Below are 25,296 nucleotides of genomic sequence, written 5' to 3' on the forward strand. Positions count from 1 at the left end.
AGCACTTCTGGAAGTTATTTCAGCTACCACAGGTGACATAGGCATTTTAGTGATCAGTAAGCCTTGAGTGAATGGCATTGTGAGGAATTCTGCAGTAATTTCCTCTATGCTTTTTAGGTAGCATTACAACCATCATTGAAGGATGCTGCTCTTGTCATTAGTGAGACCAACTCCTGTGGACTGTGAGGTAGAAAGATTTTTCTTTATATCTGAGTTTTGAAATTACGCTTCAGTGACACGGTCTTTTGAAGTTTCTATTACAGAAGTTCCACTAATCAGTTAACCCACCCTTGTCTGGGATTAATGCAATTGATAGTATACTGTTGTTAACAGAACTGACGTTCAAAGTGAGTTAGTAATTTTGTACTAAAGAAAGACTAGCCATTTATTTAACTTGGACTTTTTTTCCCCATGTAGCTGCAGTAGACTTTTCAGACCTAAGAACAAAGTCTGACAACCAATGTCTTAAAAGACTGAAAAATATTTATGTATCAGATGACAACAATCACAATATATCAGCATTTTTAAAGTCTAAGTTATTTTCTGTTCTAAAATAGAGGCAATACGGAACAGCATTTACATACTATAAATACATTGCTCCCTGAGCAGCTAGGAAAGTTTAATGAGAACAAAATTTAATTTCTGAACGCTCTCCACAAGCTGAACTATTTCATTACACAACAGCCAAAGACGTTTGTATAAAATAATGTTATATTATTTTTAAACAAGTTTCACGAATTAACATTTATAAACATGGCCTAAATAATTTAAACACAGCAAACTTAACAGCTGGGTCACGCTACAAAATTACTGTATACAAAAGGTAGCCAAAGGGGATGTTAAAAGTGCTCTCTTGCTTGAAGATTTTTCTAGATGAGTTTACTTCTAGTGTAACCTGAGTCATCTGCTGGTTCTCAGGTCTCTTCTCACATTTTTCCAGAAGTTCTTAATATAATCACTGCATACATCAGCTCTTTGAAGAGGTCAGTGTGCTAACAAGTAAGTAAAAAAACCTAGCTATTTCCTATCATTAACTTAATTTTAGGATATCTCTCTAAGGAATAAAGTGGATGCTAATCCTCCATAATTTCACTGGGAAAAGCAGAATTCCACATGGCTTGCAAGTTTTACATGGGTGCTCTTTTCATCCATGAATAATAATGTGCTTACTACTTTGTTGGATGTGGTGTGATAGGCAAGAGCAAAGGGTAACAAAGACAAGCCTTTCAACCTTTTCCTCAGCCGCTCCCCGGGGGCGTGCCGGCCGAGTTTTGCTGTGAGCTTACACGTGATGTGGTGCAGCACCACTGATACGCAAATCAGCTGCTTTAATTCTACCACCTGTCTATGTCTTCCACCACATCCAGTGCATAATTTTAAAGTGCAAATTTTAGAATTCAGGAAAACTTTACTTATGTTAGAGGAGAAAAAGTTGGGGGCAGGTTGATTTGTCCTTGAGACTAATCATAATTCACCAGGCAAAGCAAGATTAACATGAACCTTCCACCCAGCTTTGAGCTGAAGTATCTCCTGACAAATGAGAGCCACAGTTTATTCTTTCTTACTCTATTGTTTCACAGAGATTGACACACAGTTTTTATCAGAAGGGTTTAAAATTATATGCTAATTTATCACAGGATGAAGGGTGAAAGGCAAGGGAAATCTTGTAAGTGTCCTTTACTCTGTTATAATTGTGCTGAGACTGGATGCTTTGTTCCTTCAAGAATTAATTTCTCTTTTTTTTCCCTTTTTTGGTGATAATTATAAAGCAGCCCCCCAAAAAAGAGCTAAAGAATTTGTGCCGTTTAATCTGTGAAAAGAGCTGATGGCAGTGGGGCACGCAATACCCACAGCCCTACCGAAACCCACACCAGTTCTTGGCCTGAGTCCCATCGGTACAGCCTGAACGGGTCACTGACAAGAGCCAGGAGCTGCTCCTATCCCTGATGTCTTGTCAATGGAGCTGTGCTTTGTCCCAGTCATCACCACCTAGTCGGAACACTTAAGTTTCTGTTCTGCTCTCAGAATGTCCTAAAATAGCTAAAGCATAGAATATTTGCTGTGTCTAACACAACCTTCAGAATTGTACACTTAGACCAATTTTAGATATTAAAAACCGAACCAGCAGGCTTACTTGGCACTGGACTGTGCTCTCATGGCTCCCTTTCCCCTGCGGCATTTCAGCTGAGGAGCCAGCCTGGCCCTACGTACCGTAGTTGTAGCTGCTGTGCTAGGAGAGACCAGCTGCTGAGGGTCAAACACTTTTCTTTGCAGCCGAGTGCCAGGACAAGAGCACTGCATGGTCTATTCCGAAAATGTCTCCAAACACACAGATGCATTTGGCTTTTCCAGCTGTTGGTAGTATTCAGAAGTCAAGTTTTGCTCCACTCGAGCTCTGGCTTGCATTAGCCACACTTTAATTACAGTCGCTAAGGGCACAAGCCAGTCCCCCTCTTGCCCCACCACGGCAGCTCCGTAGTGCTGAGGCACAGCCGCTTTGCTGCGTGGACAGAAGGGCTTAGGTTTAGAAGAAGCCGGTATGAAATAGCTGTTGACTAGATACCCTCTCTCCCATCGTGCTTCTTGGTCAGCGGTGCCTTTTCTCATGTTAGAGCTAGGAGAATAATTCTAAAAAAAATTACATACGAATAGAAGGTTGTCCAAGATAAATCCAGCGAGCTAGTTAACTAAGAAACTGCTGTCGGGTCGAGAACAGCTGCCTGGAAGTAGCTTGTGCTAGGTGAAGAATGTCCACAGTTTTTGCCATTGCTCTCTTGACCTTATGTTAAGTAACTGACTTAAATCAAACTCAAGCCTTATCAGCAATTGCCAATTTAAGTTGGAATGCCTAAGAATTTCTCTAACAATCATAGAATAACTAGCAATATATTGAAACTAAACTCTGATTGTCTCGTAATCTTCTACTTCACCCTGTTCAGTTAGAAATTTATTAGAGAGATAATATCTTCTACTACAACTCTACCTGGAGCTTGAGATCAACAGCACTGTTGCCTGGGCCAATTCTACCTTTTTATCTCTGACCATGACTTCCAAGATTTCAACTCCTGCCACACCTTCACAAACAAAATAATTAAGAGTGGCATTCTGCCTGCATCCCTTCTATGCCTGGTCTGGAACCAGTGGGTACACTTATCACCTTTTGAACTTAAACAAAGATGGTGCCACGAATTAGAAGAAAAGCTTCTAAAGAAACAAAACAGAGCTGCAGAAAAATCTCCTCAGGTGACTCGATCTATTCTCTAAAGAGAAGAAGAAAAAAACCCACTACTGTCATCCAACAGTGCAATCAGGTAAGTCTTCATCATTGCTTAATGCTTGTCCTAAAAATAGTTACCTGTCACATAAGGGGGCTTTACTAAAACTGGTCACCCTGCAATACAGCACATCTAATACACCTTCAATACTTTATTTTCCAGTGTCCACTTTCCATCTCATCTCACCTTCCCCACTAACTACATACGCTTTCTCTCACTGCTTACATCTGTGCTTTCATATAAAATGAGTATCCCCCCAAACCAAAATTTTTTGTCCTCAAGCCCAGGTCTTTTCTTCACTGTTTGTTTCTGTATTAGTATCAGCCTACTTAGTTATAGGAAAGTTCCAGAGCTGAGAAGGATTATGTCCACCAGTGACCCAAACCAAAACTAGGAACCAGCTGTAGGCTAACAGGCCACATAGTCCAATCTAAAATAATTTCTTAGTAAGAGACAAAAAAACAAAAAACTAGCAGATATTTAGTCTCACTGAAACCATGCAAAGAATTCCCATTGCCTCTTTAAAATAAATAAATATATGTTACACATGGCCTTCTAAGCAATGCAGTTGAGTTCCAACGCGAGAAGCCCAATTCAAAACTTAAGGCCAGTAACAAGTGATGATCTAACCAATACCTTTTTTGTGCGTAGGTCCACAACTACTGGGCCTGTTTGGCATAACAGTTAAGGGGATGAAAAGGCAAACTCACATATTTAAAATACTGAGGGATTCCCATGACAAAATTAAACACAACAAAGCCTGTAATGTGTCTCTAAATCACAACGTTGTTCTTTTGGCCTCAGTGTTTCCAATTATAATGTTGGCCAGCTGCACCTAACAAGCTAAAATGGTTGTATTTTAACCCAAGAGTGAACAACAAGCACCACTAATCAGAGATTAAAAATAGCTATGTATTAGTTTAGGTAAAGATCTCTTGCTAGTCAAACAGCAGATAGATTCAGTTCCACTGGTCCGCTACAGAAGGTGTCATAAGCTTGACAAAATTGGTATGCCCAAATTTTGGTAGCTACCTCTTTGGGTGAGAGACTGTGGCAATAAGCTGGTCTTTTAAAAATCGCCCGAAGATTTTCTTCAAAACAGACATTTTATATAAAAGTTCTATGTTCCGAGCTATCTGGAGTTACTTAAATAATTAAATACCCAACAAGAAAGTGGCATCAGTTTGCTGTTTCTTCATCTTCTTCTTGTTTAATAACTAGGATACCTGAGAGAAAAGAAGAGAGAAAAAAAAAAAAAAAAAACATCTGCAAAGATTTATGAATAGATTATGCAGAGAAAGATACAGTTAATGCTGATACACCTGAAAGCTAATCTGGACTGCCAAAAAGAGTCGGACTGGCAAAAAGAGGGAAGAGTTGTATTTCCTGCCACTGCTTCTAACTGACCTGAATGGCTCTTAACCAGAAAAGCCTTCAACTGATGAGATCTTCTGTTGGATGTTTTTCCAACTTCTCAGGTAACAGAGAATAGAAAAGGTACTAAAGCAGGACCTGCACAGATGAAGCCTCACTTGGTCATTGGGAGATGCACCATGTTGGTTCAACTGCTAACCACCAACTGGCATGTCACCCTTCTCTTGTTGGGCTCCTGCTTTGTGCTGCTATTTCCACAACATCCATGACCAAGCCAGTATGGGATACCTCCTCACTGATACTTAACTAGGATGTCCAGACTACAAAATATATTAGTGTGGATCCAAGAAGAAATATGATCACATCTCTTAGGGATAACTTGGATATTGTGGAATAAAGCTGCATTGCACAGCAGTGTCATAGTCTATACCCACCCCTTGGGTACTTTTTAAAAAAATCACTTTTTAACTGCCATGTTGAGCAAAGGCACTTCAGATTGTGGCAGTCTGCAAGGTTCATACCACCTCACAGTGATAGGTTCAGGAATTTAAAATAAGCTGAAATGCTAACAGCCCTCCAAAAGATTTATCAAGTTATACATTTTCACCACTGCAGTAAAACCCAATAGTACATGTAAACTCACAACATGCTGAAAGAGCACACTCAAAAACATGCCCAAATAATGAGTACAACAACAGCAGGGCCTGAGGGTGCATGTCCATTCACCTGCGCTGTCCCCTGGGTATTGGCAGCTGGGTCATACCCATGCTTTGCTCAGCTTGAGACAGACCTGAACTACGGTGAGGCTTTGTGGTGAGGGCCCGTTCCTTACTGTAAGATTGGGGTGCTATGTTTCTTTTTTCACAGGTAGGAAACGGAAAATAAATCCACCAGAGCCTGGTTTCTGTTGTGCTTTAGGCACCTAACTGCTGGCCAGGGTTCCTGGCACAGGAACTAACAGAAAGCAGACATCCACCTGCTGAAAGAGACCTTCAATGCTTATTTTTGTCCAGAACATCTTCAACCATTTCAATAATTAGTCATCTCACATATAGTACATAAGCACAACAGGGTAAATCTGAAGAGAGGAGGGAGGAATATTCATTAAATGGGCGCACAGATGAATTTCAGAGGTTACAATTCATTTCCCTGTAGTTGTCTTTATATTAAGCTAACTCACACCAATTGCCTCATGCCCCAAACTCACCATCCAGCTTTTTCAGCATGGGTACCCGTTTGGTTGCTTCTTCAATCCAATTGTTCTTCTGATCAGAGGCGTATTTCTCTTGTAGTGGATTGCCTACAAACACCAGATCCTCTAGTAATGGCAGCTCTGCCAGTCTCACAAACTCTGCTGCAACCACAAAGGTGAAAACACCAACCAGATTGTGGAACGTGGAAGAGACATCTGCACCACATGCTCCTTTCAAACTCAGTGCAAACATAAACAGCATGAAATACAACAGGATAGGGATTGCTTGGGCTTGAACTGCTATCAAGCTGAAGAGCAGGTATGCATTTTAAAAGAAGTCCGAGAAAGATGATTCAAAGAACAAACTCCACTGGACTTAGAAGTTAAATTCAATATTCTAACTGTTTTTACTCTCTTGCAGGAGTGGATATTTAGGGATTCTGCAGGCTTATCAGTGAGACTTAAAGCCCTGTGACACACAGGACTGTTTTTCACTTGGTGACTTAACTCATGCATTCACCAGACTAGAGGAGAAGTTACAGAATAGGGAGTCATGGCTTACCCCAGTCTTTCACCAAATTATTTGACATATAAAGAACCTTCAGCTTCTTCATTACACGGATACCCCTCAGTTTCTCAATGAAGTTGTATGAGATCCACAGCTCCTCTAAAGTATCTGCAACTGCCTCCTGGAAAATGACAGGACTGCTCAGGTAAGCAGAAGTATATCTTCCTTATTCTTCAGATTCTCTCCTCCCCCCTACAGCTCACCTCATGTGAGAAAATACTAAGGTACATTGGTCCTCAGTTCCTTTTAAGTAGGTCCCTAATTATGCATGACAAATATTCATGGGAATTAAGAGCAAAGGATCTGAAATATATTTAGGAGGACAGAAATCACAATATTAGAATAAGACAAGGAATAGCTGGCTGGAGTAGTTGCTCTTAAGGCATAGGAGACAAATTTGGCTGCTTGTGTACTGCAGGTATACAGGAAGCAAATGCAATTCTGCAACTACTTCAGAAGGGGTTTTATAAAATATGAGGGAATGATTCATTTCAGGTGCATGTATGTTTGTACCTGTTGGCCAGAAGTTGCTTTCATAATTCTCTCAAAAGAGAGGGGTTTTTAAACCAGTCATTACACATTGACTCTGCATTTCGCACTTAAGAGATATGGTATCTCTGAAGATGGGAATAGCTTTGAAGAGAAACATTCTGTGGGAGAAACATACAGTATCTCTTGAGGAAGAAAAAAAATGCTCTATTAATTAAAAAAAAAAAAGACTGAAAAAAAGTTCTTTTTCCCTTAATTCAAATGTAACAAAATTGATCCAATTTTTTCCACAACAAATTTTTCCCTACCTAGTAGACTTAGCCCTGCCACCATCTTCCCCCCTAAAGCCATATTGCTCTGGGTGCCAGTTAACATAAAAAGGACAGACTCTCATGAAGTGTGTGTTCATAGGACTGCCAATATTTGTAATAAAGAAGCATAACATAAGTATCTTCAGGTAGAAAATTCCTCATGCAAAAAGTCTGTAGGAATTATTTTCATGTAAAATGACTGGAATTTAAAGGGCTTTGCAGACAGACAGCGGTTTTCAAATAAAAGTTCTGCTCATCTTTGTCAAAGACAGTAAAATCTCTCTTCCTAAAATCGTTTTATGTAGTAAATCAGCCCTGAAGAATCTCCAAACATGGAAAGTGTTTATACAAAAATAAGAGAAAGACTACCTTAAAATTTGGAAGCAACGTATAAGAGGGTGAACAGATCACAGTGCAAGGAAAAAATAAATGTTTAGGGAATAACATACTAGACAGCACTCCATTTTGTTAGTGAAGAACTGATACTAAGCAATGCATACCAATCCATTCAAGTTCTTTATGTTATTTCTTCCCAAAGACAGAATCCTCAAATTTTCTGTAATAGATAAAAGAAAGTTTTTTGTTAGTAAATTTTTTTTTTTTTAATATAACAAGATGCTGCAAGTCAGGTAAGACACCATATTCTACTTACAAACAAACTGCATTCTGAACAGGCTGTCTTAAAAAAGAATGACATAACAGAAACAAAAGCTCCTGACCTACACAGATGATCAGGAATGGATGCAGCGGACAGCTCAGAAACATGCTCATGAATACAAAGCTGCTCATGTGTAGGTTACCTAGTTGGAATTCAGTCCAGATAAATACTGCATAAAAATTATTGTTCCACTTTGCACCTGACCTCTAACTGCTAACTTGCTAGTTTTGACTTTACATATTTCTTATCCCTTCTTCCCCAGACAGAAGTTGTTCCAATCTTATTTTAAGGCAGCAGATTTGATTTTTGTAATAGAGGCAGCATATAAAGCTGCCTTACAGAAGTCTGATGAGAGACATTTCAACTTAGTCTAGCACCCAGACAAAACTCCTTTCTAAGTGAGCTGTTCTTGCTGGGGCTTAGCGTAACACTAGTGTAACTCAAAGCTAACACAAAACAGCAGTCTTTCTGTATAACTCATTTTCATTTTTCACACAAGCTTTCTTGCAGGTGTAAATAAGCAAACTGAGTTGCATCATGTAGCTGAGTTAACTTTGGATCTATACCTTTCATGAATGCTTTAACACTTCCTAACTGCATTAAGAATGAAATACTTAATGATCTTGTTTTGCTATTGTATGCATAATCATTGAAAATACATGGTACAATAATTAATGGCAAGACCAATGAAAGTTCCAACCAAGTAGCAACATATACTCCATAGATAGCACATGTAGAGGCTAGAGAATGCTATGGATGAAGATTCAAGGCTGACCCAAAATAGACAGTTGTATGTTCTATCTCAAGAAATGCAGGGCTGAAACTACACCTGATAAAACCACACCTGGCAAATATTCTAAAACAGGAGGATTCATTTTCATTAAAAAGTTGAGGTACAATGAAAATTCTTTTTAAACGCAACAGCATAATAAATGACCATGCTCAAAAAATGAAGAATCATTATCAGTAAGTCTAAAGCCTACTACAGCTAATATTCTCCAGAATATCCCCTAAGGATCCCCATCTACGGGGGAGAGCACTGGGAATGGCATTTTGGTCTAGCCAGCTATTCTCTCTGTAACTTCCATTTACAAATTTTAAGTTTGCACTAGCTTTTGAAATTTGTAAGAAATGAAAGGATACTTACAAATACAAAAATTACAGATTGCTTAAAAAGCCATGCCTTAAAATTGTTTCTAACTGCTGTTACTGTTTTTTATTACTCTTGTTCTGAGATATTTTACATTTTAAGGGAAAAAAAAAGTTCCATCTTCCTCATGGAACATTTACACTCTAAAACACAAACCTGATGTTGCTGTCATCTAAAACATCTTCCTCACATGTACAGATACAGGGAAGTGATCTTTTACACAGAATTATCTACTCAACATAACTACAGTATCAGGTATATACATTAATAGCAATATTTTCCATCTGAAAAGAGTATAGATGCTTAAAAAGATTTCTCAGCTTCTTCTCTGCAATAAGCAAAGGCAAATATGTAACAATTAGTGGCTTTTTTTTCACAGCTATAAGCACTGCTTTCTCTCTCTTTCACAGAAGCCAACAGAGATGCAGTGTTCCTCATATTCTATACCTTTAAGAGACAGATAATGTAGTTCTAGTTTGTCTGGCCTTAGGATCAAATATTTGGTACAGACTGGATGGTTGGATTCTACAATTTATTAATATAAATATTTAAGATGCTTTAAAGGCTTTTAAAGTTCTATCCCACTAAAAAATTTCATTGGTTTCACTTTTATATATAACTGCATAACTATTTTTTGCTCACGATAGTTACTCAAATCTAAATATGACAGTACAGTTATTTGGAAAGACTACTGGAATATTTTTTCCCTGATTAGTATTTGCAAATCTATTGAAGTCTAAGCGTATTATGAAAACAAATAAGTTCATCAAGCTCCCTGACAGCCCCGTTGGTGTGTAGCTGGAGAGGATGGGATTCCACATTCCTTGTCTCTCTGCCTGGTAATTTGATAGGGACAGAAAAGCCTGGAAGCTCCAGCCCAAAACCTGCAACTCTCTGCCAGCCTCATGCCACAGGATCAAAGTCTTGAAGACAGACCATTAAGACTTCTGTCCCAAGGTCAGTAAACCAATGAGCTTCAGCGTTTCATAGACAGCTGCCTAAGAAATAAAAGTTCAGTTCCACTTCTAGCCAGATGGCACACCCCTTTCAAGTACAAACAAAATCAAACCAAGTATATCCAATCCTCTGCAAAGTGGAATGACATTTTTCCATCCAGGTCTACACCACTCCAACCTCACTCCAACCAATACCACAATTATGGAGCTGCTGAACTGCAGACTTTCTCCATTATGAGTGTGGAAATTGGTCATTAAGTCACACTAGAACTGATTAGGTGTTGAATATCACATCCAGGCCCACTGGAGGGTACAAAAGTGCTTTCTGAATAATTTTTTTGTTTTGTTTTTTGTTAAATCTGCACAGTGAGACAGCTGCCAAGGCTAGTGCAGGACTACATGCTTTAATACACCATTACTGTTAAACATACATTCTCCAGTAAGACTGATAATTTTAAAGGTCACTTGTAATTTTCTAAGAGGAAGGAATTAAATAGGATAAGAATAGGTGGACACATGTAACAAGCTGTGGTGTATGTCCTATCCAAGCAACTAGAAACCAAACATAATCAATCACTGGCTTGTCACTTACTTAGGCTGTTCAAGTTGGCGATTCTTTCAATGCAGTTTGTAGACAGCGACAGTTTCCTTTAAAAGCAAGAATAATCAATTCACAGTATACAAGGGATCAATATATCAGAAGAGTTCTATGTCCAAACACCACCACTGCATTAGAAACAATTGTCTATTCTTCTCTCATTAGATGGTGAACTAACTGGATGTGCAAACAGACTCAAAATATCCTCAAACTATCAAAACTTCTGCAACTTTATTTAGCTTCTGGGAAAGTACCATGAGTTAGTTACCTGACATACCAGATTATCTTTTTATGCCTACCCTTATCAAATGCATGGATATTTATTTCAGAAATGGCTCTAATCTCTTTCAGAAAGTCCTGCTTAAGTCTCTTTTTTTTTTGCATAGCTTTTGGAATGGATCATAAATGTGCCGGTTAGCTGATAGACCCCAAACATGGACCTGTAATTATATACTGACAAACAGTATATAGTTTTTCTGAGGACAAATATCAGTATAGAATCTCCTGTAACATATTCTCAGTTAAGTGAACAGGATCTGTGGACTGAAAAGATCTGTGTGTGGAAAGAGAAACTCAGAAAAAGAGAAAGCTGCTGCTTTAAAGGCCACACTTAAAACATAGCAAATACATACTTCCACGATGGACAGCAGAAAAACTGAAAATTAATATAAAAAGAAGAGACTATTTGTTTTCAAATGGGTTTTTAACTGAACTTACTCGCAGTTAACAAGCGTGGAGAGAGATTCATCCATCCTTTCTACAGGAGGAATCTGACCGTACAGTTTCACCTCCTTCGCCTCTGAAGCCTTCTGGCCATTTTTTTCTTCCTAAAGAAAAGAGAAGATGAAGAAAAGGCTCACTGCTACATGCAATTACTAAAAAATTACTATAATAGTAATTACTATAGAAGTAATTTCAAAATGCTACTAAAAGGTATTACTGAAAAGAGAAAGCATTTTGAATAATGCTTATCAAGATTCCTGCTTGTGTAGCATGAAGAGGGGAAGGTTAGCTTATCCTCACAATTTTAAAGAGCTTCTACATTACATATGCTTTTTTAAAATGTTGTGTTACACTTGAGCAATATAATTACCGGGTCCTCTGCCATAATGAAACAGAGACTGGATGGAGGTGTAAAATTCTGAATGAAGGTACCTCCACAGAGACTGATGTATAGGAGCCTCAGCTAGGGCCAATCTGTAGCAGAAGCAGATTCTTAAAAGCTCTGACAGAAAAATCTCCTTTCTACTTCACCCCGAAAACCCAGTACTCACACCTAACTCACAGCACAAACTGAGCACAGGGGAGTGTGTTTTGGGGGAGAACCTCAATACATTTACAGTTAAGAATCTGAAAAAAAATAATTTCTAGTTAGCCACCAAAAAAGAGAGGGGAAACATTTCACACTTTAGGGAATACAGCAAAAGATAAATTTCCGATTTACAACCTTGGTTGATAATTTTCTAGATTAAATACTTTCTATAGTTCAGAGCTTTATAAACATGGCCATAACTTCAGCACCTGGGTTTATTATAACATACAGTCTATTAAATCTTTTAAAATTCTGAAGCAACCATAATTATTGACTAACCACTTGGAACAAGTATCTGTTTGGGCAGTACCAGCAGTTCTGACAGCTGCCTCCCCGACAGCACAGAGGGAGCATTTTGTCAATTCACTCAGTGGTCAGTGGGAGGACTGGAGGTCCATTAATAAAGGAGAGATCTACTCAGCACTTTCAAAACAAGGACTCTTGTTTTCTCCCCCATTTTTATGCAGCTACTGAAAAGTGAGAGAGCTAAGATCTGGCCTGGTTTATATGGCTACTTTGTAATTAAATTAATTGCATCCCAGAAGTCTTTAAGAATCCCACAGGACAAGATCAGGTTTTGATAACATTATTTTCTCTCTTATGTGTCCAAAATACTTCAGGCAACTTAATTTAATAAAGAATTAGCATGTTGCCTCATGCATTTATTTATATTCCAGTTTCTGTCCAAATTCCGTATGATATTATTTTTATTCATAATTAACAATTTATCAAATAAGCATGTCAGATGTTGTTCTACAATATGGTGTGTTCAAAGTCACTATATAAATGCAAAACTTTCATATTATTTTCCAAGAACAACACTTTCTATTTGCATTTGTATTCAGTTTATAATCTATCGGTTTATACCAACAAATAAAAATACATTTTTTCTTAAAAGCATGAAAGGGAGAGAGCTTCCAACACAGACTGTGGCCAGCAGCGAGCACTTGCAGGAAGACAATTCATCCTGATTGCGGCACACGTCTGGAAGAAAGGTCAGCTGAACAACCACAATAGGCCACAGAGAAACCACAGGTAGAACAAATACTTTTTATGAACAGGTTATGTGATTGCTAAGTTAAACTTGCTTTGATTTAATTAATGTCACCCTGACTGTAGGCCATAGGTAAACCCTTATGCCAAAGGGAAGAAAAACATCCGGAATGCAACACAGCACTAGATCTGATTTTACAACTCACATGAACCCAGATGAGGAGTAAAAGGAAAGATTTAGACCCACCGCAATAACATGAACAGCAAAGCAAATTCAGCACTTCATGCCTAACATTAATGGAAACTCACAGACACAAGTCTATTATCTCTAAGAGACACATGAAAGAGGATCAAATGGAAAATAAATCTCTAATAGGAAACATGGATTTGAGGTTTTGGAGGACAGAGTGGGGGAGGAGAAACAAATTTTTTTAATACTCAGTTTGCACCTCTAGTAATGCTGATGTCCACAAGCTGTTGTATTCTAGTTCTTATTAGAGGAGAGCAGGAGTGAAGTTTGTGGGATACACCAACATAACTGAAGAAAACCTGAAATACTGAAGGTACTAAACAATGATAAAATTCAAAAAGGAAGTAATCTTCAATCACAGACTAGTACCTTGAGTTAATGGTACAGATCTTCTGGCTTTTACCTGCCCACACTGCCTCATATCCAGATCTTTCAGAGACCAAAACATTTATAAACACTTTCCCCAGCAGCTGGCCAGAATTAGTGGGAGAGCGCATGTATACCGAATGGCACACCTCTGCCCTAATCTAAAATTCACTGAGACTGGGGAAAGATTCTCACTGGTTTTACTGGACTGTGAACTTGACCCCGGAGCATCCTACACCATCATTTGAAATCACATCCACATCTTTGCCAACAAAAAATTTTCCAGAAGGCTCCAAGACCAGGTCAGTCACCACCCGAGATGGCTGTCTGTGTTAACACCGTACTTTAAGAAGAAAAACAAGCAAGAAACTCATTCTGAGTTAAGCTTTGCACAATATGAAGGACTATGTTAAAAGACAACAGTAGAAGTTTTGCTGACTTCAGTCCAGTGAGAATTTCATCCTTGTTTATTCTGTGGGAAGGACTACACTCAGGTAAAACAAACAGAGCATAATTAAAACACAAGACACCCCCAACTCTAAATCTCTTTGTAGCCTCAGGCCTCCTATCAATGTATATTCAGCAGACCAAGACAAGAGAGCAAAACACTCATCTTTACCAGCCATATCAATTTAACAAGAATACACAGAAAGTCCAGCAATATGTATTATACTTTAAAAAAAATATATAATAACAACAATAATAGTTACTATTTCTACTTTGTGAAACTTCTTAGAGCAGATGTTCCAAGCAAACATATTTCTTACAATGTTTGAAAAACAAATTTAGCTGAATACTGTCAAACCCCATGCCACGGAGTACTGCAAAGCAGTTAGATATTGTTCTAGTACTTACCCATTTGGCTAGAGCTTCTTTGATAGTTGTTGCTTTTGCCTAAAAACAAAACAAATTTATATGAATATTCATTGCAAATTTTTAGGTAGCTTGTTCACTGCAAACCTATCTCCTCTCCCATCTTTCTCACTATCCTGCTTGTCTACTCCCTTCCACCACTTTCCTATATTATCTCCCTTCAGCTGCGTCTAAGAAGCTGGAACGCCTCAGTGTCTCATAATTTTATTTTCTGGGGTACTTGGAAGCATTTTCAGAAGCAATCAATTGGCTTCATGCGCGGACATTATCTTCCTGATCTTACTCTCTGCCCTGTGTGGAACATGGGTTTGGGATACTGCTTGTTAGCTTTGATGGTGAAATTCAGTTCAATTCAATGACATTAGAAATTGCTGCACTGAAAAATGTGGTCTAACGCTCTTAAACTCCCTACACTTTCTATTATTGTGCATTAATGACTTTCTGTCTGAAAGCAAATCTGTGTGTAGACAGAATGATACAGCCTCTTAGGGTTCACTGAAGAAAATAAGATACAATTTGCAAAAAATCAAGAGCAATCTGGATTGTTTGTTTTTCTCCAGTCATTTTATGCTGAGTCATATTGTGCGATGTGAAAACATCTATTATTCAGTTAGGGAAAATCTGAGAGCTGCTGTACAAGGCTTTTTAAGGACTGACCCACTGACAAACTTTCTGTTGTCACTAACTCCAACTTTTCTGCTTCACATCAGTCTTACCAAGAACACACAAAACAGTAGTACATAGAGAAAGTCTGATATATCTTAAACGTTAAAGATATTCCAAGATGTCTTTCGGATTAAAAAGGTCCCAGAGACCAATCTTACACAAAAACTGATCAAGAGCCTCCTTTCTACAACCAGAGGACTCTAATTTGGGCATCTCTATCGCTTTTCAGTGTAGCACTACCAAATGAGGATAGAAGCAGCCTTTCAGGTAATCAGATATCAAAAAAAGACTGAACATTAAAACCAACAAACTAGCTTCCACCCAGAATTTTACAGGCAATCATCTCAGTCACAGAGCTTTAGTGCTGGGTACTTTACTCCAGACCCCTGGAAATTCTGGACCCAATGGTGAAAGACAACAGCTAAGGCAGCTGCATATAAAAGAATGGCTACAGTCACTCAACACCCAGTAACAGCCTGAAACCCAGCAACACCAAGGAGCCTAAGCATGCCTCTCAAGTATCACTATATACCTTCATTTAGCCATCTATCACGGAGCATCCTCAGATGTTCCAGCTGCTCCCACCCACCGACGGGCATTCGTTTTCATCCTGCCTATGCCCCACGACAGCCAGCTCTGTGTCCCACTGTAGAGGACCCGACCTGGCAAACACATGCCGTGGCAGCGTCTGCTCCGTGTCTGCTGCAGATAAACACCTGCATGACCTCCTCCTGTTTGGAAGATCACATCCCCAGTTCCCACTCCAACAGCCTCAGGAAACCCGATGAACAGCTACCAGCCTGCCAACAAAACCAGCTGGCTTCCCCTTAGTCAGGTTTTCTGGATGGGAACTTCATTGCGTTTCTCATAATTCTGGTAGCCAATCGTTATGGCATTCTGGTACATGATCTGAGTCACTCATGCTGAAGACAGAAACAGATTTATATGACCAGTGGCTGCTTCCGTTTCAAAGTGACACCTAAAAGCAGGTTGGACTTGGAACCTAGTGATCCGCATGGGCACAAGGAGCAGCTTCTCCCCTGATCTCTGCTGACTTGTCTCTCCTGTTGCAATATCCAGTTTGGTGGAAATATGAAAATCAGCATCATGGATTACGAAGAGAGCACGTATCAGAGATTTCGTTTCGTTCTTTGAAGCGTACTTGGAGGTTTGTGTAGATAAATCAGTACCTTCTGCCAAGGTTAGTTAAAGGAATCCTCCCTCTGAGAAGCCTATTTTCAGGGTTCCTCTACCTGCATATTGAACAATTTCCTACAGGTATTCAGACTAAAGAAAGCCATGTTACTTAAAATACTCAAAATGCCAAGTTATCAATAGCTGGAATTGTCACACTGAAAAATCACCATCAACATGGCAGGAACAAGAAATATAATACCTTAAGGGAAAAAAAGGAACCAGTCCCATACATATAAAAGTTGTAACAAAAGAAAATATTTTTTCCCAAAAAACAAGGCAGTTGGACACATAGTATTTACAAAATTCAGACCCCCAAGAAAAAGTAAAACAGTGACACTTTGCCTTCATTTGCAAACATTTATTTATGTGTTAAATAGAGCAAATCAGAATCGCACACCATGAGATACCACGCTAATCGCTGCAGTAATCGCTGATACTGCTGCCTTAGACCCAGGCGCTAGCTCAGGTTTCGCATGACGCCATCCCCGACTCCCAACTGCTCCGACCTCTCCCCGAAACGCCCCTTTCCCAAGGCACAACCTCAGGCCCCAACTCCCCCGCCCCAGCCGAGGCCCCGAGCCCGGCGCTGCCTCCCGGCCCCCTCACGCCGTTGCCCGGGCTCCTCGGTGCCGGGGGCTTCGGAGGCCGGGGGGGAGGGGGGGTGGGGAACATCCCTGAGGGGCCGCCGCTCACACAGCCCCCGAGCCCGTGCGCCCCCCCGCCATGTCGGAGCAGGCCTCGGTCGTCGTGTGTGTGTGTGTGTCCGTCCCCCCACCTCCCTCAGCCGCCGGCAGCCCCCGGGGACCCCCCCGGGCTCCCCAGCCGCCGCTCGGCCGGCCGCCACCCTCCCCGCCGGCCCCGAAGGGACCCACCATTGCCGTTGCTACCGTTAACGCTCCGGTTGCTATGGCGCGGCCGCCTCCCGCGCATGCGCAGCGCCGCCGGGGCGGGGCGGGGCGGGGCGGGGCTAGGCGAGCAACGGAGCCGACCGCACCCGGCGACCAAAGAGATGCGCGGCCACAACGTCCCATCCCGGAAGCCGCGTCGAGGGCGGCCCGCGAGGCATTGTGGGACACGGCGGGGGGCTCTTCGTCCCCTCACAGCTCTGATCATCATGGTCAAAAAACCAAAAACTAAAACACACACACACACACCCCCCAGAAAGACAACCAACACCAAAACCCAACAAACAAACAACCCCACACCGGACCAGCGTTATCAGACACCTTTTATTGAAACCAATCTGACAAAAAATGAAAACAATTCGCAAATCACAAACTGCACCAAACGCTCGCCCCATTTCACCTGACGTGGTGCCTGTGGTAACAACGGGGGCTGCCTGCGGATCCTCAGAGCTTACTCACCCCTCACACAGCTGGCCACATCTGCCCAGAGGTTTGCCGGACGCCAGCGTGGGCTGTGCAGCCACCTTGGGGTGCCTCGGGCCCCCCTCGGGGAGCTACGGAAGCTCACCCAGCCACCCCACCAACAGTCTCCGTGAAATGCTGCCCAAGTTTTGACAGGTAAGGAATGCAAAATGGTACAAAGAGCAGGCACTCAGTTTAATGTATGCTTCAGGAAACGGTTGTATTATCTGCAGACTATCTGCAAGGTATCTTTGGTCTCCAAGTAGCGTTGTAAATATACAAAATACTAGCCCAAAAGTTGGCTCTTTTTCTACAGACACTTCTGTGAAGTGTTTTGTCCAGGAATACCTGTTCACAAAAGGCTCTTCACAGTAAAATTACATTATCTTTATTTTTCCTCCTTTATTTCTTTAAAAAATAGAATTTGGCTTTCCAAACAAATGAACCATTCAAAACAAAAATATAACATCAATTTCTTACATAGGCCTGCTCTTTATTAAGTGTTTTACTTCTCTTTCAAATTGCATATATCTGACACCATCTAACACCAAATTATTTTAAAGGCTTGTGCTTTAGAAATAAAGTGTGAGGACTTTCAAGCTATTGTTTTATTTGCAACTTAACATTTACTTCCTGAACCTCCAGCTTGCAATCTTGCATGGCAATGGATATGCTGAGGTAGGACAGCGGTGTGGAGACACAGGTATCAGTACTGGGCGGGTAACAAAACAGGGTTAGGGGAGGCACTGCTCTACCACAATTGCACAGCGCTGACTACTGAAGATGTGCATGATGATGCAGACTTAACAAACAGCAACCTTCAGACAGCCCCTTTATGGCTGCAACTTGGAGTGAGTTTGGGAAAAAGGCAGGGCATGAAGCACAGGTGATACCAACATGCACATCACAGCAGGCTGTGGTCCTGGACTTCTGGGGCTGCTGGCCTTAGTGGAGGTTCAAGCACCAGATACGAGTCTGCAAAGGCCTTTTCAGCCAGCAAGGGAGTTTAGAGAGACTAGGCATGAAGAGATTTTGTGTGGAGTGAGCAGGACGGAGTGGATGGATAAATTGTTCAATTAGCAGTGACGGCGTGTGGAGAACATACAACTTCAATCAAATAATAAGGAGTAATAAGAGTTGCAGAAAGCCGGTGAGACCTGAGCAGCAGCATAATGACAGTTAACTGGAGAGAAATATCCCTGAGAGCAAAGCTAAATTCAGTACCATAAACGAAGGGTTTTTTATCTTCCTGGACAGTTCTCAAACTGGTCTAACAAAATGACCTTGAATGAGAAATTTTATTGATAAAGGACTTTGTTAAACAGGCCTTCAGCACTGACACCATTCCAGCAAGACCCTCTCCAGAGATCAACTCATTTGGGAAGAAGTTGTTTCTTTCTACTTGAATGATGGGGAAAAATAAGGCACTAGCCAAAAATTAATTAGAAAGAAAAGAAAACCCACCCCAATCTCAGGCAGTCATGGAAAAGATATCTTAGACTTGGGTTTGTTTTGTTGCTTTTTGTTGTTTTGTTTTTTTTTTTTTTTTTTCCTTCGGAAGGGCATGCAGGGGTTGGGGTTTTTTAAGTATTGTGATTCTAAGTGTCTGTGTAAGGTGACAGCTTTTTACAGTCGGTCTTAATCTTCTACTGGCTAGGTTTTCTGTCTCTCAACTCTGCTTCCTCCCTAAGAACAGCTGTCAGCATCTGTTGTGTTGACATCATTACTAAAGCATTCCACAAGTAATTAATCCCTAGTTTAACGGCAGGTGTTATTAAAACAAGCAATGAAGAGAGAAGTAAGACTTGCACATAGTATAACTGCATTTAACCATGCTTTAACCTGTCCAACAGAATTTTAATACCCTAAGTGTCAAATGTCAATCCAAGACATTATAGGAACAGAGAACAGATGGTTACATCCCTAATACAAGTCAGTGCTAGTGCTGCCAGTCTCATAGGATGACAGGAAAAATACTCTTAATTTTCCCACTCTACAGGTAGTTTTTGTTGGAAAGAAACATACTGTCACCAGAAGACCAATACCTAAGGTCAAGGTATACAAGCCTCATTACAAACAGATATCCCCAGCTTCATGTAAATAGAAAGTGTATATGGCTGTAATTCTGAGAGTTGTAGGCTAAGGTGACTTAATACCCAAAGCCAGAATCATTCATCATTTTGATGTCAAAGTTTATCATTCATGGGTTGCCATCATTCCCCAGGTGTGATCCAGTCTGTTATTGCTGAGGGTGCAGAATAGCTGCTAAATTCTCCAAGTCATAAATACTGCAAGCAAGAAAATACCTACTGCTCTCTTCAGATACCTGTTTCTTGATATCATGACCAATTCAGGCTGCAAAATTTGTACTACACTGCAGCCTACTTATCACTGTTTCACTTTTCCTCTGTGTATCTAGTTAAAATATCTCACTCATCCAAGTAAACCCCCTTCTTTTTGGATTTATACTTGTAGCTAAAGTAATCATTTGGTTATTTCATATTTCAAAGCTTTTCTCAGTCCCTCCAATTCATCTGTCATTTTGATGGCTCAAGCTTATTCCTCCACAATTCTGCAACAGCTTGCAGGTGCTTAAGGGTTCATCCCAAATGCAAGTGCAGAAACTCCTGAATCTTTCCCCAGGAGTGCTCCTGTGCGTAGGCATGTGCTTTGCTCTCTCCACCCCCAAGAACAGGCACCCCCAGAACACGATCCATAGCTACCTGACAAAATGGAGTAGAAGGAGGATCAATTCGGTGACCTGCTCCCGGATAACTCAAGAGTTTAAAGTTTTCTTTCCCATGCTGGCGTAGACGCCTGATTGCCAGCTCAGCATATAAGGAGCTCTTCCACATACGATCACCTTCCCCTACCACTAAGAGAAAGTGACCTTCTGCTTTTTCGATGGGGATCACGCAGGGAGAATTAGCAGGATTCATTGGGTCATCCAGAGCTTCAAAAATGTCAAATACACCAGCGTCAGAAACACTGACCTTATTCATATCAAACCGCAGCCCAGGCAGAGTCATCTCACCATAATGGAGGTCTGCAACTGTGTTAGAACTACAGCCAGAGATACAGACAGCAGCCACTACTTCTGGCAGGAAGGTGATCATGGAGAGTGCTAATTCTGCCCCTTTCCCAGTCCCAATCACTCCAACTCCTGGTCCCTTCACCTTCAGATAAGATAGGGGGTGGGGAAGAGAGGGAGAAAGGAATAAAGGAAGTATGCATTATAATGGGATTAGCCATTAAATGCCTTTGAAGTTGTGTTATTAAAAAAAAAAAAAAAAGGAAAAAAGTTAGGTTATTTATTGATGCGGTCTGCTGGAAGGCTACAGCCTGGACCCAGGCTCCTCCCTCCATTTAGTGTCGTTCTTTTCAGAGACAAGAGCTGTCACACCCCACAAAATAACACAGTCAGGCACAAGAAGTACCATCGCTTGGATGTCACCTAGTCTCTACTGCTTATTTTGATGCACATATTTTCTCTTTTCCCCAAAACAGGTAGCAGGAGATTCAAGCACAGTCTATTGCTGAATATGTCTTGGGCAAAACAAAGTAACCTCACAAATGACATCTGAAGGATTAGATAAGTAGGATTTAGTCTTGTCCTTTTCTAGCCTGGAAAGTAAAACTGAAAGCAACATCTCAAGTCATCAAATCCATTCCTTTGATGACTACTGAGCAGTTTTCTATCATCCTCTCTTTAACTGCTTTCATTTAAAAAACACAGAAAATTTTATCACCACTCCTCCTGTTTGGAGGATATTCCTGCACTTCACTGCTCTAATGATCAGGAATCTTCTACTTTCCATCATGAACAGCATGAATTTATTTAACAGACAGCCTGTGCTGGAAGAAATTCACTCTCTGCAGTCATATGCATAGCCACCTATTCAGGACCTACACTTCTTCCATTCTTGGGCCTAAACGTGCCCAGCAGAAACTGATACTCCAAAAAAATCACTACCACCACTTGGGCATGACTGCTGAATCCTCCCTTGTCCTAAGAGATCTCTCATTACACTCACCTTTGGGTGACGCTGTAGGAATCTAGCTGCCTCCTCAAAGTACTCAAGATTTAATTCTTTCATGACCTTAGGCAGATCTTCAAAGTCAAAATATGGCAGAGAAAGAGCAGCAAAACCACGGGTAGCCAGGAGACTGGATCTAAATTCAATCAAACCTCCTTCATCACCATACATGTCAATCACTCCTGGAAAGGGGCCATCCCCTGTATTAAAAAGAAGAGGTACAGAGGACAAGTTATCAAACAGGACACTAAAAACTATCTGGTGAAGAGTGAACAACAAAATATAGAAGGCTTAAGACATTTTCTATTAATACTCATTACTTTTCCATTTGCACAGTGGAGATTAGAGAACCAGTGCTGTATCCCACTTTAGCTATTTCAGACTAAGAATAGGTCCTTACAGTCCTGTAAAAATATGTGAACAGTCAAACTTGGGTGTTTTGGGTTTTGTTTTTTCTTTGTTTTTTTTTAAAAAAATGTTCTAAATATATTTTTTAAGGGTCTTAACCTCCCACCCTCAGAGCAATCATACTCTAAATCAGCTATTTTCCCACAAAGAAGTTATACCTTAATTAGCAAAGTGCAAGCTCATTACTAACAAAGCAAGAGCACGGAGCCCTGGAAGTAAATTCTACAAAACTTACGCAAACTCTGGAATAAGGTGCATTGAGCAAATCACAGGAAAGAGACACCCATCGCTAGATGAAATCCACTGAACTTACTAGCTCTATCTCAACATCAGCAGCGTAATACTTGGCAGCAGAACTGCTGCTGCAGATGTGAAGAGACAGAGGGTAAAAGTGAGAGCTATATGGGTGCAGTTATGTGTATATGACTGATATATAAACATGCACATTTGTGTGCCCAGTCAGTCCCACAAAACCACAGAAATAATCAGAATCACAATTTTAAACAAGCATGCTTTTGCAGCCAAGGTCATGCTATAATATTACTGTATGCCATGCCAGCAGATCTTGGGTTAAAAGGCTAGGGATACTACCTCTTGGAACTATGAAGACCCCAAGCAGGCAATTTTTTTTCTTTACTTTTTTTTTTTTTTTCCTAGCCACCAGATGTCACCAGTGATATACTTGGATCCAGCTCACTACAACTATCTCAGCAGAAAAAGCACCTGTTTGTGCAAGATAACATTAACTTTCTGACGTTACCTATATGCAATAAAAAAAAGGCCTCTGGCATTTCAAGGTGCTTGAGAAAATGAAGTTTTGGACAAGACATGCTAGATGGTGGAAGCCTCCTAACTTAAAGCATTAGGAAGTCAAAAAAATGATTGAAACGTGCTTTTAGGTTCTTTTTCCTTTAGTTCTGAAATTTTTCATTGAAGCTCAATATTCTACCTGAGAGAAAATACACTTGGATAAATTTCTCATAATGCCATGATCAACAGTAGTCTTTAGTTAACAACAGTCAGCCTAGATGGCTAGAAAAAAGTACTCATTCATTTATCATCCCTACCTGTAAAGTTTTCTAACAAGAACATGATCAGAACAGAGTCAAGTATGAATGTGTTTCTCTCCCATGAAGATAACCTTTAACTTAGAGAAGGATCCTGGACTGCCTTCTTGAGTGCCTACACATGCCCAAGTGTACAGTTTCTGCACAGCTCACTAAAAAGCAGGATAAAATGAGCTAGACAACTTTACTACTGATCAAACAAAAAAACCCCACACCTGTAACTCTTATGCCTGAACTGAGAAACATCTTTCATATTAAAATTACTGTGTAAGCCCACTCATGTCATCTCACTTTTACTAAGAATGGTTCACATTTAAGATTCCTATCTTATTAACATTTTTACATCCCCAGAGCAAAGAAAGGTATAGTAGTAATGCTGTAACAGGATCCTCCATCAAGGATGCCAGTATCATTTAAGCAGTGATTCCAGACTTTTACACACTATTACGCCACCAGACTTTCGAAAGGGAAAAATGCAGTTCCATCTTGCAGATCTTTGGATTCCCACTGAGCTCAGCAGAAATCCAGCTCATCCACTAAGGCAGGATATATCAAAACAACACTTCCGTGATGGAAAATCCAGAATGCTGACTAAATATCTGATCCAAAACTCAAAGTTCAATCTCTGTTGTTGTTTTTTCCTCAGTGGACTTTGGATCCGTATCTGAATGGATAAAAACATTATTGGTTTGGAAATCATTCACTGGAAATACTTAAAATTCCTAATAACTGTGGTGGTACTTACAAGATTTGCTGAACCAAGTCATTATAAATTAGAGGTAATATGGAGGGCAGTTCGAGTAGCACAACACTCAGGGAAATACAGGAAGTTTAAATCGTGGCTTAAGTGTACAAACACCATCATCAGTGTAAGGTTTCATTTTCCCACAGCCCTAGCAGTCCGTCAGAGTATCACACCTCATAAAGCACAACCATTCCCCACAAGCAGAACCAGTAGAACTTGCTCAGAAATCTATTTTGCCTTTATACAACTGGACAATCAAAGTAACTCAACTATTAGCTTTAGCTCTGGTGTAACTGGGGTGGGATACCTCTATTTCCTAGAATCTCTTCTGCTGCTCTGCTTACTGGCATGTGTTTCACAGGGAAGAAAAATGCCTTTTTGATTCGGTCCTACTCAGGGTAAAATTCTTGGGAGGTTTAGCACAGGCTCACAGCATGAAGTGTAGCAGCTTTCCTGAACGCTAGAGATTCCAGCAGTGCAGAGCAAACATCAAACCTACTAAAGAGTCGCAGAAGAAGAGCAGTGACATGCTAAACTCTACGACCCCCCGTTTTCACCTCTCTCCTGCCTGTCCCACAGGGGCCCCCAGCACCAGTTGGGCCGCGTCCCACCAAGCTTGGGGGAGCGCCGTCTTGAGATTTCCAGTAAAAAAAAAAAACAAAACAAAACAAAACAAACCACAAAACCAAACCCAAACCCACACCGGCCACCTGCCTGCGGGGCGGCGTTCAGATCTGTGGGTTTCCCGGGTGCGACCCTTCGTACGCTTTTCTTTTCAAAGAGCCTCTGGTTGCTCTGCGCGGAGCGGCGGGGGGGTCCCGCCGGCCCCCGGGCCGAGGCCTCCGGCCGGGGCACTCACCCGGCGGCAGGAAGAGGGAGCCCCTCACGCCTCCCTCCTTCAGCCGGATCCTCCGCACGCCGGGGAGCGTGAACCACCTCTCCACTTCGGCCTTGGCCACCACCGGTCCGGGGATGGTGCCGGGCAGGCTGTGGCCCCGGTGCACCAGCATCTCCACCTTCATCGGGGTGCCGGTGCTGCGGGGAACGAGTCGCTGGTACGGCCTCTCCATGCCGGCGGGGGCGAGGCTCCAGAAGAGCCCCATGGGCTCCACGCCAGTGTAGTCCCCGCCGTGCGAGGCGTCCGTGCCCAGGTGCAGCTGCCCGCGGCCGTCCGCCCGGTAATGCGCGCACGACTGGAAGAGGCAGCCGCGCTCATCGGCCGCCACCGCCCGCAGGGTCACCGCCTGCCCCGGCCCCAGCCCCGCCACCCGCGTCTCCACCCGCTCGTCCGCCAGCCCGGCGGTGGGGGACACGGCCACGCTCACGGCCCGCCGGGACGGCGCGGAGCGGCGCAGGGCCCGCGCCGGGGCCGAAGCGGCGGCCACCGCTCTCCACATGCCGACGGGCGGGAACAACGGCGGGCCGGCCGCCGCCGCCGCCGGCA

The 25,296-nt window shown here is 41.6% G+C and overlaps 1 protein-coding gene across 4 annotated transcripts; it reads right to left on the reverse strand.

Moving 5' to 3' along the window:
- Positions 1–693: 693 nt before the first annotated feature.
- Positions 694–25,296, reverse strand: LOC104366041 (dynein axonemal light chain 1). 4 transcript variants are annotated; one of them, XM_042790923.1, is made up of 9 exons: positions 24,712–25,296; positions 21,630–21,832; positions 14,348–14,386; positions 11,289–11,398; positions 10,566–10,621; positions 7,710–7,765; positions 6,404–6,530; positions 5,857–5,949; positions 694–4,501 (listed from the first exon to the last, which is right to left on the reverse strand). In XM_042790923.1, the coding sequence occupies exons 1-9, from the start codon at positions 25,247–25,249 to the stop codon at positions 4,455–4,457; spliced, it is 1,269 nt and encodes a 422-aa protein (XP_042646857.1). In that variant the 5' UTR covers positions 25,250–25,296; the 3' UTR covers positions 694–4,454. The 4 variants fall into 4 exon arrangements, with proteins under 4 accessions (XP_042646857.1, XP_032840480.2, XP_032840481.2 ...); XM_032984589.2 differs by having other exon boundaries at positions 5,857–6,003; XM_032984590.2 differs by lacking the exons at positions 21,630–21,832; positions 24,712–25,296 and adding an exon at positions 17,101–17,273 and having other exon boundaries at positions 5,857–6,003.

This window comes from Tyto alba, unplaced genomic scaffold, assembly GCF_018691265.1.
Source record: "Tyto alba isolate M040663 unplaced genomic scaffold, T.alba_DEE_v4.0 Super-Scaffold_18, whole genome shotgun sequence".
In the NCBI taxonomy this organism is placed as follows: Eukaryota; Metazoa; Chordata; class Aves; order Strigiformes; family Tytonidae; genus Tyto; species Tyto alba.